At 45.4% G+C, this 17,738-nt stretch overlaps 8 protein-coding genes across 8 annotated transcripts; 5 read left to right on the top strand and 3 right to left on the bottom strand.

The window, feature by feature from the left end:
* Window positions 1-689: 689 nt before the first annotated feature.
* Window positions 690-2,039, bottom strand: TRVA0_061S00694 (uncharacterized protein; the record flags this gene model as incomplete). The annotated part of the gene is made up of 1 exon (XM_076687526.1): window positions 690-2,039. The coding sequence occupies one exon, from the start codon at window positions 2,037-2,039 to the stop codon at window positions 690-692; it is 1,350 nt and encodes a 449-aa protein (XP_076538264.1).
* A 1,085-nt stretch (window positions 2,040-3,124) lies between these two features.
* Window positions 3,125-4,069, top strand: TRVA0_061S00672 (uncharacterized protein; the record flags this gene model as incomplete). Its single annotated transcript, XM_076687525.1, has 1 exon — window positions 3,125-4,069. The coding sequence occupies one exon, from the start codon at window positions 3,125-3,127 to the stop codon at window positions 4,067-4,069; it is 945 nt and encodes a 314-aa protein (XP_076538263.1).
* A 2,263-nt stretch (window positions 4,070-6,332) lies between these two features.
* On the top strand, window positions 6,333-6,989 carry TRVA0_061S00650 (uncharacterized protein; the record flags this gene model as incomplete). Its single annotated transcript, XM_076687524.1, has 4 exons — window positions 6,333-6,375; window positions 6,417-6,464; window positions 6,513-6,550; window positions 6,606-6,989. The coding sequence occupies 4 exons, from the start codon at window positions 6,333-6,335 to the stop codon at window positions 6,987-6,989; spliced, it is 513 nt and encodes a 170-aa protein (XP_076538262.1).
* Window positions 6,990-9,071: 2,082 nt separating this feature from the next.
* PET112 (glutamyl-tRNA(Gln) amidotransferase subunit PET112) lies at window positions 9,072-10,604 on the top strand (the record flags this gene model as incomplete). Its single annotated transcript, XM_076687523.1, has 1 exon — window positions 9,072-10,604. The coding sequence occupies one exon, from the start codon at window positions 9,072-9,074 to the stop codon at window positions 10,602-10,604; it is 1,533 nt and encodes a 510-aa protein (XP_076538261.1).
* Window positions 10,605-10,699: 95 nt separating this feature from the next.
* TRVA0_061S00606 (uncharacterized protein) lies at window positions 10,700-11,473 on the bottom strand (the record flags this gene model as incomplete). The annotated part of the gene is made up of 1 exon (XM_076687522.1): window positions 10,700-11,473. The coding sequence occupies one exon, from the start codon at window positions 11,471-11,473 to the stop codon at window positions 10,700-10,702; it is 774 nt and encodes a 257-aa protein (XP_076538260.1).
* A 2,172-nt stretch (window positions 11,474-13,645) lies between these two features.
* AAD16 (aldo/keto reductase) lies at window positions 13,646-14,659 on the top strand (the record flags this gene model as incomplete). Its single annotated transcript, XM_076687521.1, has 1 exon — window positions 13,646-14,659. One exon carries the CDS (start codon window positions 13,646-13,648, stop codon window positions 14,657-14,659), a length of 1,014 nt encoding a protein of 337 aa, XP_076538259.1.
* A 77-nt stretch (window positions 14,660-14,736) lies between these two features.
* On the bottom strand, window positions 14,737-15,996 carry TRVA0_061S00562 (uncharacterized protein; the record flags this gene model as incomplete). Its single annotated transcript, XM_076687520.1, has 1 exon — window positions 14,737-15,996. The coding sequence occupies one exon, from the start codon at window positions 15,994-15,996 to the stop codon at window positions 14,737-14,739; it is 1,260 nt and encodes a 419-aa protein (XP_076538258.1).
* A 629-nt stretch (window positions 15,997-16,625) lies between these two features.
* Window positions 16,626-17,642, top strand: CDC43 (protein geranylgeranyltransferase type I subunit CDC43; the record flags this gene model as incomplete). Its single annotated transcript, XM_076687519.1, has 1 exon — window positions 16,626-17,642. One exon carries the CDS (start codon window positions 16,626-16,628, stop codon window positions 17,640-17,642), a length of 1,017 nt encoding a protein of 338 aa, XP_076538257.1.
* Window positions 17,643-17,738: the final 96 nt, after the last annotated feature.

Raw genomic sequence — 17,738 nt, 5'->3', positions numbered from 1 at the left:
CGAATCGTTTCGAACTAGTGCCGCTGCAATTTTTTCGTCAGCATACCCGCCAAATTCTGTTCTGACTGTAGGTCCGAACCAGTTCTGCCCAGTCACTCGAGCTCTCAAACTTGTCCTTTCGTCATAGATGTCTCTTTGGCTAATCGAATAGCTTGTGCGTTATCATAAGCACTGTGGTTGGACTTTTCTGAAGCCTCGATTGCGTTTCCTGGTCAGCATTTTCAACCAGGTAAATCAACTGCAACTGCACTTTGTAGAAGTGATGGATGTAATAAATTTCAAGTGATACTTTCGTAAACGAAACCATATGTATTTCTAAAAGAAAATGGTATAAATGTAGTAAGCTGCCGTAAACTTGCTAGTCGGATAGAGCCACAAACTCTGTTTCTGTGGTCAAAGAAGTGCGTTGCTTATTTGAACTCCTGATCAATGCTCCTCGGTACCATGATGAGAAGTATCCTATGCGAGAATTCCGATCTGTGGAATCATCCCTCAGTTTCCATCACAAAACTCCAAGAGAGCAGACCTTCTGTCTTGAGTATCGAATTCCAATATTCGCAGTAATTAGCCCGTGCGCTAATTCACTATGGGGAACAACGACTGATCATCCGTCCCCATCTTAAACCAAGTGGAACGACAAGTTTTAATTTCATACAAGAAAGAAATGCAATAATGTTAACACAGACAATTCATCCATTCAAACTTTGAACTACTATTGTCCACCAGCCAACAAACGTCAACCATTCAGCAACCTCTTGCACATCAGGGTGACTGAAAGGGATCATGATGTGGCACAATGATATGGCCAACAACAAATGTATACCAACACCCAAGAATAGAACTACAATCCAGAAACCAGAGAAGCCCAAGGTCCCTAATATCAGTTTGGCCAATACCACTATAAGGCAAGCAAACGCCAAAAAATTTTTCCCACAGGTCGCTCTGACTGGTGGAGATAATGTGCCGCTTAATAGCATTATAAACGAGTAGAGGTATCGGCATAGTGAAAGCGACGGGAATAGTGGTCCACAAAACACACCAAACCATGGATAATCTGGTGGAATATTCGGCCTGCGCCATTGAACTTGCAACTGAGCGGTCTGTCTGTTCGCAGTGATTTCAAGCACTCCACCGCCGATGCTGGCTAAGCTGTCGTCGAGAATGATCTTCTTTCCAACTTCAGGTAAAGCGCTCAATAAATTTTCTTTCCCTATGTCGGTTGACACCATTTTACGTTTCGCAATCCATCCAAATAGTGGGCAACCGATTAATGCCCACTCCCATCCTCTGACTCCCTTTGCGCAGGTCACAGCCGCCATCCATAGCCCAATAATAACACTGGCATTGAAGATAGAGTCGCGCCAAGATGAAACAAGCCGGCTAGTAAGGACCGGGTGCACAACAACTGTGAAGCTGTACCGTCGCCTCGTCGGTGCGAGGTTGCGTGCAGCTCTCGGATTGATGTTCAGACTCGATGTACATAGGTATGCAATGACGACTAGAGACCGTCTCACTCCAACGTTAAGGGATCCCTCTACTCTTCCACGCTTCGCCGATATGTAACGGAGATGTGTCGATTCCATATTGACTTTTTTATTGAGATCCTCGGGCTTGGCCACATCTGTGTACCCCCAGGCAAACGGTAATGAGTGGCGAGCAACATCTGTTATCGTGAACGGGCTACCTCGATATTGATAATCAGCATTGTTATGGTGACAACTCCAGCTATCAGTTGCGGCGGCAAGAATTTGCCAACCTTGTTGTTTCAAAGCATTGCACCAACTGAGTTGACCGTTTCTAATATATTTAATATCCCATGGAAGGTCGGCAGGCACGACCCATAAGCCTCTCCTTTGAGATTCGGCCGGGTTACATGATGCAAAAGCAAAAGCCAAAGCAGCGAAAACAAATGGCGCACAGTATATTAGCAGCGCAAGAATAGCGTCATGACAGCCACCTGCTGGGATCACCTTATCAACAATGCTTGTGATAATATCTTTGAGAGGTCTATTGAACACAGTCAAGGCTGATGAATTCATATTAAGTATAGGGTATCTGATCGAAAAGATTCACAGATAAGAAAGCCAAAAAAATTTGACATCTCACCCAAAACCTGCTGGCTGCTCCAAGTGGGGAAGAATACCCTTTATACTCTTCACTCTGCCTTCTCCTCACTCAGTTATTAGGCAGAACATCCACAGTAGCGTAGTCGCAGTATGACTCGCTTGAACTGCTCTTGAGCCCGTGTGCATCAGTCGATTGCATGTGCCTTGATTAAACATAAAATCACACTTTTTTTTACACAGTGATGTTTGATAATCCAAAATACACCTTGGGATATCCTGCGACATGGAAGCGGGAAGGAATGACACAACGTAGTAGCCCAAGAGAAAATGCCGTCACGCCTTAAAAATACGTAGTGTAAATGGCCAGAACGGGCTCAAAGGCCCAAATGGCAAGAAACACCCGTCTGCGGGCCTCGATCTCGCGCGCCCAGACCGGTCGAGACGACGAAGTCAAACAAAACCCCAGCATTTGCGATTGGCTCTGCAAGAACGACGTGACCTTCCTCGATTGGAGGGTTATTACCATTGTATTTCAAAGCGGAAAGGCACGTAGGTATGCACGAAGGTTGAAATACAACTGCTGCATATTTAATTTTTGGCGCGATTTCATGCATGCATACGTGCAACGGTTAATTGATGTTAATTTTATGCACGATAATGCACATGTGCATGCATGCATATTTATAAATCAGGTACACCCCTGCATATTTGCATGCAGAAATTTCAACCTTTGTTCATCCCTTGTTCCGCATGAGCCACCAGCTAGCAAAAGACGTATAAGCCCTAGGAGGGCTTGAATGGTACATTGCTATATCCAGAATTTGGTATTTTTAGTATGAACCCAATGGCATGTTTAATGGTGACTCACTACATACTACGCTACTGTACTGCGCCGCTAATGTAACTGAGTGAGGACCGAGAAGGCGAAGATAGGAGTATAAATTCGACTCTTTCCCTCTCCCTTCCCACTAGGGGCAGCCAGCAGGTTTTAACCGAAATGTCAATTTTTTTTGGCACCCTTGTCTGCAAATCTTTTTTGACCAGATACTTTATAGGTAATGATGAATTCATCAACCTTGACTGCCCTGTCGAATAGTACTCTTACAGATATTACCACAAGCATCATTGATGATGCGATCCCAGCAGGCAGCCTTCATGACGCTATTCTTGCGTTGCTAATAGGCAGCCCGCCATTTGTTTTCGCTGCTCTCGCTCTTGCTGTTGCATCATGTAACCCGGCCGAATCTCAAAGGAGAGGCTTATGGGTCCTGCTTGCTGGTTTTCCATGGGGTGTCATAAAAGATATTAAAAACAGCCAATTCGGTTGGCGTAATGCGTTAACACAACGATGTTGGCAACTTTTTGCTGCAGCTGACAATCTGAGTCGGTACTATAACGATGCTGATTATGAATTACCGCTAGAAGTTAAAACGTTGGGGCGCACAGCTTTTGCGCTTAGCCACACTTTACCGGTTGATTGGGAGTACGATGTCTACTCTACAAGAGACCACCCAGACCACCCAAATGCTGTAATTCTCCGCTGCATGTCGGTGAGGCGTGGAAGAGTAAACCATGAAGGCGACGTTATGTTCCTAGATGTCGATGCACGCCTAAGGACATCGAGTCTGACTGACTCCGGACCATCCATCACAACGAAATTACGTCATGGTTTCCAAAGTGACGTGCTCCCGATCTCTTCCTACCGTCTAGTATTATTTTGGCGAAACTCCATCTTTAAAGCCTGTGTTATTATTGGGTTATGGATGGCCGCAATGACGTGCGGAATGGGAAAAAGTTCGGTATGGGGGCTATTTGGGCTCGCTGTTTGCATACTACTTGGATGGATTGTGCAAGTTACAATGGTGTCAAGCTACGAAAGCCAACCTTGTGGAATGCAGTCAGAAGGTGAAGAGAGTGACATAGTATTGAGTGCTTTAGCTGAAGCTGGGAAAAAAAATCAACCTCGACCAGCGGTTAGCCAAAGTCGGCGGTGGAATGCTTGACATCAGTGTCCAGAAGAAGACTTCGAACGATAAGTCTGTCCCTGTTGCATCGAGATATTACTTGCCAGTTCAATGGCGCAAGCCGGGTTATCGACGAAATGGATGGTTTGGGGTGTTTTGTGGCCCGCTATTCCGGTCATTTTCGGTACAACGATACCTCTACTCAATTATAATGGTCTTAAGCGGCACATTATCTCCATCAATCAGTGGCAAATCGATAGACATGTATGTTGCCCCTATAGGCGTACTGTTAGGGTATCTGTTGATGAGGTCGAGCATCCCAATTAGTTTTGTTTATTTGGGCGCCTTAACATGGTTCTTCATATCACCGCTGTTTCCCCCTCACGTTGGTTTGGATGCTGGCTTGGATGCTGAACTGTTTGCTTTTTTTGGCTCTTGGGCGTTATCTTTTGTAGTCTACAGGTCGGGGATCTGAGAGGTTATTTCCTAAACAGGCTAATCCGTTTTGTACACTGGCGCGAAGAACGGGGCCTGCCAGCATTGTGCCCTCCCCAAAGTTAGTCGCTCGAGATCTTGGACAGAGAATTGTAAAGACCCTCGTCCCTGGAGACTTTCGGGAGCTGGTCCGGTCAACGCTGTGAAGAAAAGCTTAATCGGCCACCAACCGACCGTAAAAAATGGCGATGCCCATAAGTGCACTCGGGCCCACTCCGCAGAGCTCACTTTCCTCTTTTAGTAAGAAGCTTGCCTTGAGTAGGACTAGCCTGACTCGAGAATCCCGAGGGATATTCATTAAGGAAATGAAATTAACATAAAAAGATGGACAACGGCAAATTGTTACCGGCGGGTGAATGTATAAGCGCACGTACAAGCGAGAGTCGAATCAGAGCTAAAACTTAAAAGCTGCCCAGTGAGCGATACAATGAGATTCTGCGCACGCTTGCCAAATTTCTCCAGATCTCCCAGATCCAGGCCAGTTGTGAATAGGGGCGCGGAGGTTCCAATATCGTAGTCTCACAGAAGCTGTCCGTTTATGGAAGTTTTTGAATTAGGACTTTTTTTTTTGCTCCAAAATGACCAAAAATAAAGAGCTTTAAAGTAAAAGTTGTTTCTGTTGAGAGGATGGATTTCTTTCCAGTCTCTAAATCGAAGTTACTGATTGCGGTATCAGACTCTTGTGCCTTGGTTTACTGCTTAGATTGATATCGCTCCGCTAGTCTACCAGTCCTAACCCGAGGGACACACTTTCAATACACCTTCGATCCTCATACAACTGCCTTAGTGAATCTTCTTTTTCCCTAGCTCGATCGATACGAGTGGATCTTCTTGTAATTTTTCATTTTTTTAAATACGGTATTGTTTTAGGTAACAACACTTTTTTCCATTTTACAGCTCAAATTGAGGCTACACAAACAGCACATGTGGTCTCACAATCTCTATTTTCTTGCACATTCTTTGCAAGTACACTCAAAAATCTTATAATATCATGACTGCATTGATTACTATTTGCTTAAGTACCAGTTTTTCTATTCTCTTTGCGATGAAATGGCCTATAAATTTCCCACGTGTACTACCGTGTAATACCCATAACCCGCACCCTGCCCGCATAGAGAAAAAATGGCTCATGGGGCGCGCCAAAAATCCTCTAAAATTCTTCGACTTAGAGTCCATGACTCAGTTGATTCAAGACCAAAAAAATGTACCTTCCCTCTGCCAAGCAGCGTAAGAATTCATGCAATAAGGTGCGGTAAGTTAACAGCGAGCGCTCTGGGAGAGTTTATATGTTGTCGCCTTGTCAAATGACTTTGTCTCTTTGGCTTCTCTATTATCTTGCTATGGGACGGTAACGACGGTTACTGGCTCTATAGAGCTTCAGGGGATTAGTCCCCTGGGACTGCTGGGCTATTAGCGATAGTATTGTGATGACATAATGGGGAGTCCCCCGGTGGCGGCCGTAGGCCATGCCGTCGTGGGGCTCCCCTCCTCTCTTGCCGGAAGTCTGCTTAGTCAGCATCGAGTAAGCTCATTCCCGACTTGGGGCCAGCAGGTGTTGTCCCAAGTGCCTTACAAAAAATTAAAATATTTCGCGTGCGCGCGCAATACACGTTCTCGTGCCCTCATGTCACCTGGTCATCGTGTCAAAATCATGGCGGGGCCGGCGTATCAAACCGCCCCTGATGTACAGGGACCTTACATGTATTGGGGTAATCCCCGTTACACATGCTATACAGTGGAGATATCCGATCTCTACACCCTTCCCCGCTTGACAAACGGTTTGCCATCGAAAGAGCAAACGGAGAAAATGGTCAAGCTCAAGTCCTCTGACGGTGTCATCTTCGACGTTGGTATGTCTATCCTGTGTTTTACCGTGGCTAACTGGCTGTAGATAAGAAAGTGGCTATGAAGTCTGTTGTGCTCACTCGCTTGATTGAAGGTGGGTAGTTGTGCTGGAGTGGGATTGGCTGAGGCTAACTGGGCGTAGATACCGGCGATGATGACACTGAGATTCCACTTGACAATGTATGCTTAAGTGAAGAGGAGAAGTAGGGGTTGTTGCTGACAATTTTTGGGGTAGGTCTCTTCGAACGTGCTCGAGAAGGTGCTGGAGTACTGCGAATACCACAAGGCCGATCCGGACGAGGATGCTAAGAAGGAGATCATCTCTACGTGGGACTCCAAAAAGTCCGAGTTGGACAAGCCCACGTGGTACGAGCCTGAGTTTCGACAGGAGAGATGGGACTATGCCGAACCAATGGATTGGCAATCGTTTCTTCGCCAGCTTTTCCATCGCTTCGCGCACTCATGCCTGGTTCTAATTTTATCTTACCTTCTTGCGACGATCATTCCCTTGACATCGGGATCGTTCTTAAATGCATCGGCTACGTCGGTCTCGTTTACCACCAACCTCACATTGCCATGCTTATTTGGCCATGAGATATTCAGTACCTGTTATCAATGAAATGATTTCTGCAATTATCCTTTCGTATTTAGAGTACGGTGGTGATTAGCATACTTCTAGAAGTGAGGCTGGCCTCCAATTCACTTCGACATAGCTCTAGTAGCTATACTATATTCAGTTATGATTGATTGAACACTGATTACTATCTATAATATATACCCAGCTAGGTAGCACTAGGTAGCCCTATATATCCAACACTAATCAAAGATGCAGGTAGGAAGAATTTCAGGGGCTGTAATCATTTTCGCATGGAGATTACAATGCCTACCCCCAACCCAGAATGCCTCGGAAGTAGCATGTTGAGCCTGCCCGATGACTGATCTCTCACTGCTGGATCAATTAGATTGTGTCCAGTGCCCTGTTGAAGTGTCACAGCTCACCAAAGACAAGATCGTGAGGATAATCACCTCACAGGGGGTACAAGAAGATGCAAACGGCTGGTTATGGCGACTATGTGGCCAAGCTGGTGACGTGCTGGCAGTCCGACAAAAGCAGATTGGCCCTAGCGTTGTGGGCTGTGATATTCCGCAGGAGACCTCTGGACTACGTTTCACGTGGCTACGATCTCTTCCAGAGAGACTGTATGACGAAGTTTACCGACGCAGGAACTGCCCTGGACTTTACCTTCCCCGTGCCCACTCTAACCGGTGAGGGTGTCGGATGCCTAATGTGATGGGGACTACGAAGAGCCTATGTCCATCACCTGCTCAAGCCGCGTGGAATGACGGACTGGGTGGTGCTCAAAAGGGCTCGAGGTTCACAGAGTCAACAGCTGAGACATTTTTGTGGGAGTCCACGACTCCATCGTCAATGGTGCATTCACGCAGGACTACGAAGCATTTGTCAAGTCGTACGACAGGGGGAGGACGTCCTTGCGTTCCGCGACGGACACAAGAACAAGTTCACGGCCCCCACGGTCCGAGGCTACGCCATTGGCTATAAGGAACCAACTGGGACAGGGCAGGAATCATCTCAATAGTTCCCCTTTCCAGTGTCTCTAACTGTGCACACGTACTATTCCATAATATTATTTAATAGATTACATTGTCGAATCCTTTATAGATGTCATTTTAATTGACTACATTATCCAATCGTGTAGTCGACATCTTTATAGAGTAGTACAATGTCCAATCTCTCCCTAGAGACCATTTTAATAGACTACACTATCTTGTTCAATCTCTCCCTATAGATGCCATTTTAATAGACTGCCTATAGTATATTATTTAACCCGTGGATGCCATTTCACTACCTTGTCCAATCTCTCCATATAGGTACCATTATTAATAGACTACATTGCTCAGCCCTCCATATGGCTACCATTTTGATAGACTATCGTAACTGAAAACATGATATGATTTTCATTTCGCAATGACCTAAGATGACGGAGTAAGGTAATTCAACTCCGAGAAACGCAAGAGTGTTCGGTGTTATGAAGTTTTACTATGGGGAATATTCGGGCATGCTAAGTTGTCACCGTGAGACACGTACAGCAATTGCTAAATTGCTTTAACCTCAACTGGTTATAATAATAACTATAAATAAGTGAAAAAGGGCTTTTTAACCGATTTTCTGTATCGAGTAATAGCTAATCTTCTATTACCGGTAACCAAAAGCCGCTCTACTTCGCTGGGTTTGAGCCTCGTTGGGCGGCCATACCGGCTCATTCTATCGGCATCAGCTAAGCACCAGAGAGCGCGTGTACCGGTACCGTGGTTGGAGACAAACTACGTCTTCATGGCTAACGCCATTGCAATATTAATTGTAATATACAACTGTCGGCTTATGCCCAGCCAAGATCAGACCCTGTTGGACTCGTTGCGAACTCCACCTCCTTTCAGAACAAATTTCAAGACTTACACACGTACCAACACAGTGAGTATCCCCGGTTACCGTAGCTCAAATACACTATAGGCTAATTACCAGGTAAGTGGCTAGACTTTTTACCACACGGCTGAAGGAGCCTGATTCTAGACCGGCGGCGCCATTGTTAACTTAATTAACGCTTAACCGCTTAATCGGGCCTACGAAAAGATCTCTCCATCGATCTATATAGTAATCTGGTAGCAGACTCGAACGAATATAATGATTCGGTTTCGCACAGGCAGCTGTTTTTCGCCTGTTTTCAGGCGATACTACAGCACCGGAGAGAATGCATGGAAATTAACCTGCGGTCTGGAGATTCATGCTCAGTTAATGACCCACCATAAACTGTTCTCTAACTCGAGAACATCGTTCCATGCTGAGCCCAACAGCCATGTATCGTTTTATGATGCGGCAGTCCCGGGAACCCAGCCGAAATTTAATATGTGTGCCTTACTTTTGGCCCTAAAGGCGGCTGTGGCATTGAATTGTGATATCAGACGCGAGTTCTCGTTTGACCGGAAACACTATTTCTACGGGGACCAGCCTACTGGGTACCAAATTACTCAACATTACCAGCCTTATGCTATGAATGGTGTTGTGAACTTGTATCCCCGAGATGGCGTCCCCGAGGAGATTCCGGTGAGAATTAAGCAGATCCAGATTGAGCAGGACACGGGAAAGTCGACCTATATCGACTCGACAGCGCACATTGATCTTAACCGAACCAACCACGGTCTGATAGAGCTGGTTACCGAGCCCGATATCCCGACCCCAGAAGCTGCCGGGGTGTTTGTAAAGAAGTTGCAAATGTTGCTAAAACACCTGGGAGTATGCTCGGGAGAGCTTGAGAGTGGTGCAATGAGAGTAGACGTTAACGTCTCGGTGAATGGTGGACAGCGGTGCGAAATTAAGAATCTTTCGAGCACTAGCGCAATTGTCCATGCTATCAAGGCTGAATTCAAACGCCAGAAGCAGGAGCTGATCAAGGGAGGTAAAATTTACAGCGAGACCCGAGGTTGGGATGGCACCAAAACCTGGAAGCTGCGTGGCAAGGAGGAAGGTGTGGATTACCGATATATGCCTGATCCAGAACTTCAGCCGATTCAGGTCGATCCCCAGGATCTCGAGGCCATTAGGAAAGATCTGCCAGAGTTGCCTGATTCCATTTTCCAGGGACTTCTGCAGCATCCCTACTCGGTCCCACTAAAGGATGCTAGGACGCTTATGTCCGTTCCTGGCCTTGTGGACTACTACAAGCAGGTATATACGCATATTGAAGCATACGGAGGGAAGAAACCGCGTGCGGCCTCCAACTGGATCGTTCACCGATACTATGGTGAACTTAATACCCTTGGAATCGAATTCGACATAAGGAAAGCAATTCCTCCTGGTATTTTGGGTGATATTATCCTCATGGTGGAGCAGAGCAAAATCACTAGCACATCTGGTCTGCTACTGATAAAGCATCTTATCTCTAATTCGGAGGATCAAAAGTATAGCATCCCTGAGCTTGTCGAGGAGTTGGATTTGGGCAAGGCGCAGGAGAGCGATAATGAAGTTAAACAGGCCATTGAGGGTCTATGCCAGTCGGTAATTGAAGCCAATCGACAAGTTTCTGAGCAGGTACGGTCGGGAAAGAAACCGAAGAGCATTATGTTCCTAGTGGGCCAAGTTATGCGGGAGTGCCAGGGCAGAGTTGATGCTAACACTGCTCGGGAAACCCTCGAAAAGATTCTTCTACGTGTGAAATAGAACATCTCCTTTCTGCATCCAGTTAAATCATTTCAAGTTCATTATGTCATGATATTATTTCCATTATCGTTAACGTATGATTTTGTCGTTAGTCGTTAGTATACATCTTTTTCTGCCCTTAGTGGTCCCCAGCTGAAATAGTAAAATGCTGAAGAGAGTAAGGAAACGCCAAATATGATCCACAGTGCCGCCTGAACCGACGTTCCAATATGTGCCGTGGCGCCTTCATCCCAGTTCGTTACTGCTTTGGACAAGTCAGCATATGCTGCGATAGAAAAGGCCGCTGATATTGCCACTAGTGCTGCTGCCAAAATGTTGACCGTCGCGACTCTGCGCTGAAAAACGCCAATATCCTTTGTGCGATATATTGCAATCAATGCAATGCCTCCTACCGCAGTGAGAGCGAGAACTATCAAGTTTACTATAAGCGCAATCCCTGATATCTTGGATCCATAGTATGCGACATCGGAAGAGTTGACTATGGCGCTAGTGAAATTTACGTTTGTGAGCTTGGAGGCCTCAAAAATACCTTCAAAGTCGAGCCCGTACGCAATTGTCGACTGCTGGCAGCTTCTCGTGTACGTTTTATTGTCTATGGTAATCATAGCTTGGCGCGTGGCATTGGAGCTGGCTCGCTTATAGCCACATACCCCCGAGAGTCCGACATGGTATATGTCGTAAAAATCAACTGGCTTCTGAGTTTTGTTAGCAGTTAATGAATCAAGATCCTCTTTAAAGTCTCTGAAGTCAATTGAGAATGTGTAGAATGAATAAACTGGAGATCCCGACGATGTCAGGAAAGTAAACAGCGAGGCCGCAAAGCATAGTAGTGTTAGTAGCAGCGCTGCTGCTAGCCTCAGCCCATTCATATTCCAATAGATTTTGTGGTTCTCCCTCTGAGGACGTAGTGTACTCCCGCAGTACTTTATACTTTGTGGAAGGGATTCCACCACTTTAATAAGCGTTCGTTAAGGACTGACCGCACGTTGGAAAGGTGCAGTTGACACTGACGGCAGCATGATCCACATGCATAGGAGAGATTCCGTGGTTTAGATGTCATGCACGTCGATCTCTACATGTTAATCCTTGGATGTAGTCTACTATGCTTCAATTGATGAGTGTAACACAAGCGAAAGTTGTCCCGTCAAGGACCATCTTCGACGTTCTGGAAGTAGGCTGAGTATTAAAGACGACAAAGGGAAATGCTAGCGTCATTGGATGCTGCAATGCAAAGCATCCACTTGTCGTCTCAGAACGACACAATTCATAGTCCAGCTAACGCAATCCTATCCACATCTATCGGTCCGTGGATGAGGTTCACTTAACGTAATAAGCGGCAGTTACCAGTGCCAATCATGGTCCAATTGCAGTCATATCTCGCCCTGAACCTCTACATGTACACTTACTGTAGTGCACTACTGTACCAAATAGGTTATGAACGCTCAGGAAGGACCTTACAGCGTTTATACATTTTCAGCTGCTATAAGTCCAAATTAGGCGAAAGCGTGCATACATACCCCTCAGAATATGCCGCATGTGCTTTCTCATTGTTGAAGGAAATTTCTATTTCTCCAGCTTTATTGCAAATGCGTAAAAATAAACATATATGGTACCGAGATTCTCACATCTCGAGAAGTCATTCTCTTACAAACAGGCAAAAATGGGCCTTAATAGAATGAAGCCCCGTAAATGTCAGGGGTAGGGCTGATTACATGTCAAAAGCAGCCCGCACAATGCAAGTACTGCAACCACTTCAATATGCTATGTACGTAATCTAGATACAGAGCGCTGCTGCTATCATCATATTAGCGCGTTATTGATGTCAGGGGTAAATAAGCCATTGCGTTACTTAGGTTCTGATTCAGTACTTGTATTCCAACAAAACAGCTCTCTGGCCGACTTACAATACTGTTTATTTATTATGACTCCATTTACTGGGTGATGGTTATTGATTTTGTCAGAATTCTCAGATGCAGTGTTTCACTGTGTCTGGGATCTCGAGCGCCGTTGCGATCAACGGGGTCGGAATGATCCCGTATGTACGCGTGTCAACTAACGGTTACAGTACTTACATAGTTCACAGAGGTCATATTTGCATGTACCAAAGAAAATTCGGCAATAAGCCTGTGATATTTATTTCGCGACTAATTAAATAGTCTTTGGCTCGATACTGGGTTGAATTCATCGGTTAATTGGAAACGTTTGTGCAAGGGGGTGGAAAGGCCACTTAAACCCGTCGGTGCTGTCGAAGTGAACATGCGTTATGTAGACGCGCTTGACTTGTCCGATGCACCAACAGTGCTGCCAAGATTAATTTTTTTTTCCAAGTCGTAAACATGGGGTTACAGTACTACTGTAACTCGAAATCTTTGCCTGAAAGACAGAAATGTGCCATATTCGGAAAGGAAGGAGTTCGAGATATCCTATTATGGCAACTACTGTATATCAGCTACAGATTACTGTAATACGAGATATTGAATGTGTACTTTTTGTACACCGCTACCATTTGCGCTCTAATTCGTTGGTTTAACCGTAGTGCAGTGCCAGCAGGTACTACACCCCCTATTCAGCGAAGTTTCTCCTCCAAGTGATATCAATGAACCTGTTAACCCTTCCTCTCTGGCACTTCTTTAGTTTGTTTGGCAATTCTTTAGTGGTATATATTACAGTAGTTTTCTATTCCATATGAATATAGATGGTCAATAACTATGGATGGGGCAAAGATTCGAGTATTTGCTGTAAGACTAGGTTCACACGAATAGGCAACTATCTATATCTTCGTCAACCATTAAGCGCATTACATAACTTGATTGCATCGATAACCATTTATTTATCTTATTTTGTCCATTACTCAGAGGCTATTGCGGGTTTTGGTTTAGACTGATTACTAACCGGTGTTTGTATTATTTTTTACTGCAGTAGGAAAGTGGAGACATGTCTCAGAATTTCCTTATCATACTGTAATCGCAAGTTTCATTCTAATTGACTTAAAAACCGTGTAGATTACCAGTAAAATCGACGGCTATTAACAAATATTCAGTATGGAGTACAAGTGCCTTGGAAGCTCTGGTTTGAAGATTTCTCGTGTCATCGCAGGATGCATGAGCTACGGCAAGTCATCTTGGCAAGAATGGGTTCTTGATGACGAGGAGAAGATTATGGATCTGCTAAAGAAATGCTATGACAGCGGGATTCGAACATTCGATACTGCCGATGTGTACTCCAACGGCGAATCCGAGAGGTGGCTTGGGAAGTTCCTGAAGAAGTACGATATCCCCCGGAGTACTGTGATCATTTTCTCTAAGGCATTCTTTGTTGCCGACGATCCGAAGGGAACCATTGCTACTAGTTCGGACTCGAATACAATTTACTATAATCGAAAGGGATTGTCGCGAAAGCATCTCATGGATGCAATTGATGCTTCAACTGAGCGACTAGGCACCTATATCGACTTGTACCAGATCCACCGATTTGACCCCGATACACCCATCGAGGAGACCATGTGCGCTTTGAATGATATTGTCAAGAGCGGGAAAGCGAGATACATTGGTGCCAGCTCTATGAGGGCTTATCAATTTGTGTCTATGCAAGCAGTAGCTGAGAAGAATGGCTGGACGAAGTTCATTTCTATGCAGAACTTTTACAATCTCATTTACCGGGAGGAAGAACGAGAGATGATTCCATACTGCGAGGAGACTGGCGTTGGAATCATCCCATGGAGCCCAATTGCTCGAGGGCTACTGGCAAGGCCATTGGATGAGACGTCACAACGGAGAGAGACTGATAAGTTTATTAAATCTGCCGGTATTGGAGAGGGTGAAGCGTCGAAAGAGATTATTTCTCGAGTAGAAAAGTTGGCGAAAAAGAAAGGGGTATCGATGTCGCAGATTTCAACTGCGTGGGTTCTTTCTAAGGGCCATTGTCCAATTATTGGATTCAACAAGCTCGACCGAATCGACGAAGCAGTTGCAGCTTTGGATATTAATCTCAGCGATGAGGATGTGACTTATCTCGAGGAGGCTTACAAACCGCGAAAGATTATTGGCCATGCTTAATGTTGAAACTCTCGGTTGTAGCGTGCATTTTAATATGAAATATTTTTTATTAGTTATTATTCTAAATCATAGTATGGTTAAAGAAGCAAGGACTTATAATTGATTTGGTCTTTGGGGGTGTTCTTGTAGTGCTCAATAGCTTCGAGAATGTAGTCGAAGCCACGTTCAAAGTCCTCCATGTCAAGGTAGATCTGAGCAGAGAGACGCGCCCAAATCTTTCCACCGTGGCTGTAAACCGGAATAACGCAATTTTTTTCCAGCAGAATGTATTCCTGTAGGAACCGCGTAACCTTGCCAAGGTCAGCCTCATCTACACCGTCTAGTGGCAGCCTGACATTGAACATGGCATTTGTTTTCTGAGACGACATCACCTCCGTCCCGAGCTTCTTTACGGCAAGCTTGGATGCATTCTCGGCCAAGGAATTCATATAAGACCGCACCTTGTCAAATCCACCAATGCTCTTGACAAACTCAGTAGCGGTAGGGATAGAGAGCAATGGAGAGTAGTCCAGGGTGCCCGCGAATGTAAATCGGTAGCTGAAGGAATACAAGTAATTGGAAGAGTCGGCATCCATGACCTCATCGAACTGGTAAGAATGCGAGATGGGCATTGTGTGGACCTTGTTCTGGTATTTTGGGTCGACGTAGAATGCTGCACAGGCTGGTGAGATGTAGCCCCATTTGTGCACATTGGTCACGAAGAAATCTGGCTTGGCGGTTTTCAAAGAGATTGGAGCAATTCCATACCCATGGGCTCCATCAACAAGCGACAAGACGTTTCTCTTGCGGCACTCTTCGACCAATCGCTCCCAAGGGAGGTACCAGGCAGGAGCAGAGCTGATAACATCGAAGAGACACATCTTGGCTGAATCTCCGGCAGCCTCAATCTTCTCTACAAAAGCATTGACGATCTCGTCGTCGGTCATAGGATAGGTAAGATCGACTTCGGCCAGCTTGATCTTGTATCTATTCTGCATGAACAGCAGCGTCTTCTTACAGGCGCCATAAATAACGGATGAGTAGATCACCGTATCGCCTTCCTTGAGAGGATATGATCTGAGTACCGCGTTGACACCGGTGGTAGCGTTAGGAACAAAAGCTACATTATTGGGGTCGGAATCAAGTTCTTCAGCTACTGCGGCCCTCGCTACCTTATACCCGTCAAACAGGGTGAATCGGTAGAACAGGTCCTGGTTTTCGTGGGCATCCTGCTGGATTTCTCTCTGTTTCTCAAACACAGGGTTCGGCGACATGCCAAACGACCCGTGGTTCAACGGAAGGAATCCCTTCTTGAACGTGAAGTACTTTTCCCGGAGCTCTTTTCCAAATTGAACCATCTTTGGTCTTATTGAACTTGTATTTAACTTGGTCCAGGGATCTAATATGTATATATATGCCAGTTTCTCCACTACATGTACTAATGAGTAATGTCGGCATATGCTGGTCTCCGGGTGTTGTCCTCCGATAACCGTGCATCAAGCGGGGGATTGACGATTAGAAATACAATTCAGGGCCCCTCTTGAGGCATGTTACTCTACGGCTCCATAGGCAACGTATCCGCTTCAGGGGTCTTCTGACTCTTCACTGAACATTCCCTGAAAAAAAAAAGCGTACTAAGCCCGTGTCTTTTGAATGCCTAGAACGGGCCGTTATAACTTTCATCTCATAGTCATACCTTCATAGATTCATCAAGATAACGCATCTCATAGTCATAATCTAACAGATTGACTAATATAATATATCTAACAGCCATAACTTAATGGATTGGTTAATATAACAATTTGTATACACCTTTTTAAGCTATTATAAGTTTCTGTCAACTGGAGGTACAGTTCTCACTGTATTCCTATTGGCCCATGTGTCACGTAGAATGTCGGCGTGTCGCTTTGTCGCGCCCGCGATCCATGCATGTTAGGCCGACACATCACGAAAAGCCTAAATCTCCGTAGCCAGGGGAAATGAAAAGATGGAGCTGCTGACTGATAGACATATAAAATATTTCAGGCGGAACTTGACACTATTCCCGGCGCATTTCACGTCGTATGACTCGAATCTGACTTCGCTGGCATACTTTTGTGTGTCAGGCCTTGCTCTGTTGGGTCGCATCGAGGAGATCAAGTCTCAAGAACTCGTCGACTGGGTTTATTCCAATCTGGTGGAAGATGGTAGTGGGTTCCGCGGGTCAATTAACCACAAGATTGGTGGTGAATTTCGTGAACTGTATGATCCAGCTAATCTCGCCAGCACCTTCTTCTGTGTGAGCATGCTCGCAATGTTGGAAGACCGGGATATGCCTCGAAGATTAGACAAAATTAAGATGCTCAATTACATTAAGAGGTGCCAGAGGGAAGATGGCATGTTTGCGGGAGTGTTTGACGGTAGCAATCCATTTGGCGACCACGACTTTCGGTACACTTATGTTGCATTATGTTTGATTCGTCTCCTGGGAGAACAACCGAGAGATTGGGTCAATGTTGGCGCAATTGTTAGAGCAATTGTTGCTACTCAGAGGTATGATGGAGGTCTTGGAGATGGCGAGTCTCATTCGGGTCTGACTTACTGTGGCGTGAGTGTATTAAAGCTTTTAGACTGTTTAGACGACCTAGATGTGCCTTCGTTAACGAAGTGGCTTTCCCAGAGACAGCAGTTTGGTGATGGTTGCTCTGGGGGGTTCAATGGGCGGTGCAACAAGTTGGAAGACACTTGCTACTCGTTTTGGACTCAGGGTTCTTTGGCGCAGCTGGGACTACTAGAGCTCACCAATTTTGAGAAAAACAGGGACTACCTGCTGGAAAAGACTCAGAATCCGACAATGGGCGGGTTTGGTAAAATGGAGGGCGAATATCCCGACCCAATGCATTCGCATCTCGCATTAGCCTCTCTTGCATTACAGAACGAGCCGGCACTTCAGGCTATCAATGCGACTTTCTGTCTTCCGGTCTTTGCATTCGAGTTTATCAAGTCCATTAATTGGTCGATTTAGCTAATAGATAAAATTACATGTCCAGCTGAGGATTCGATCACGGAACTAAACATATAGCCTTAGACTTTCAAGTCGGATTTTTGTTATTCTTCAGAA

Source organism: Trichomonascus vanleenenianus (genome assembly GCF_965637985.1).
Source record: "Trichomonascus vanleenenianus strain CLIB 3782 genome assembly, contig: TRVA0_061S, whole genome shotgun sequence".
Lineage (NCBI taxonomy): Eukaryota > Fungi > Ascomycota > Dipodascomycetes > Dipodascales > Trichomonascaceae > Blastobotrys > Blastobotrys vanleenenianus.
This window is presented reverse-complemented; position numbering and strand designations above follow the sequence as displayed.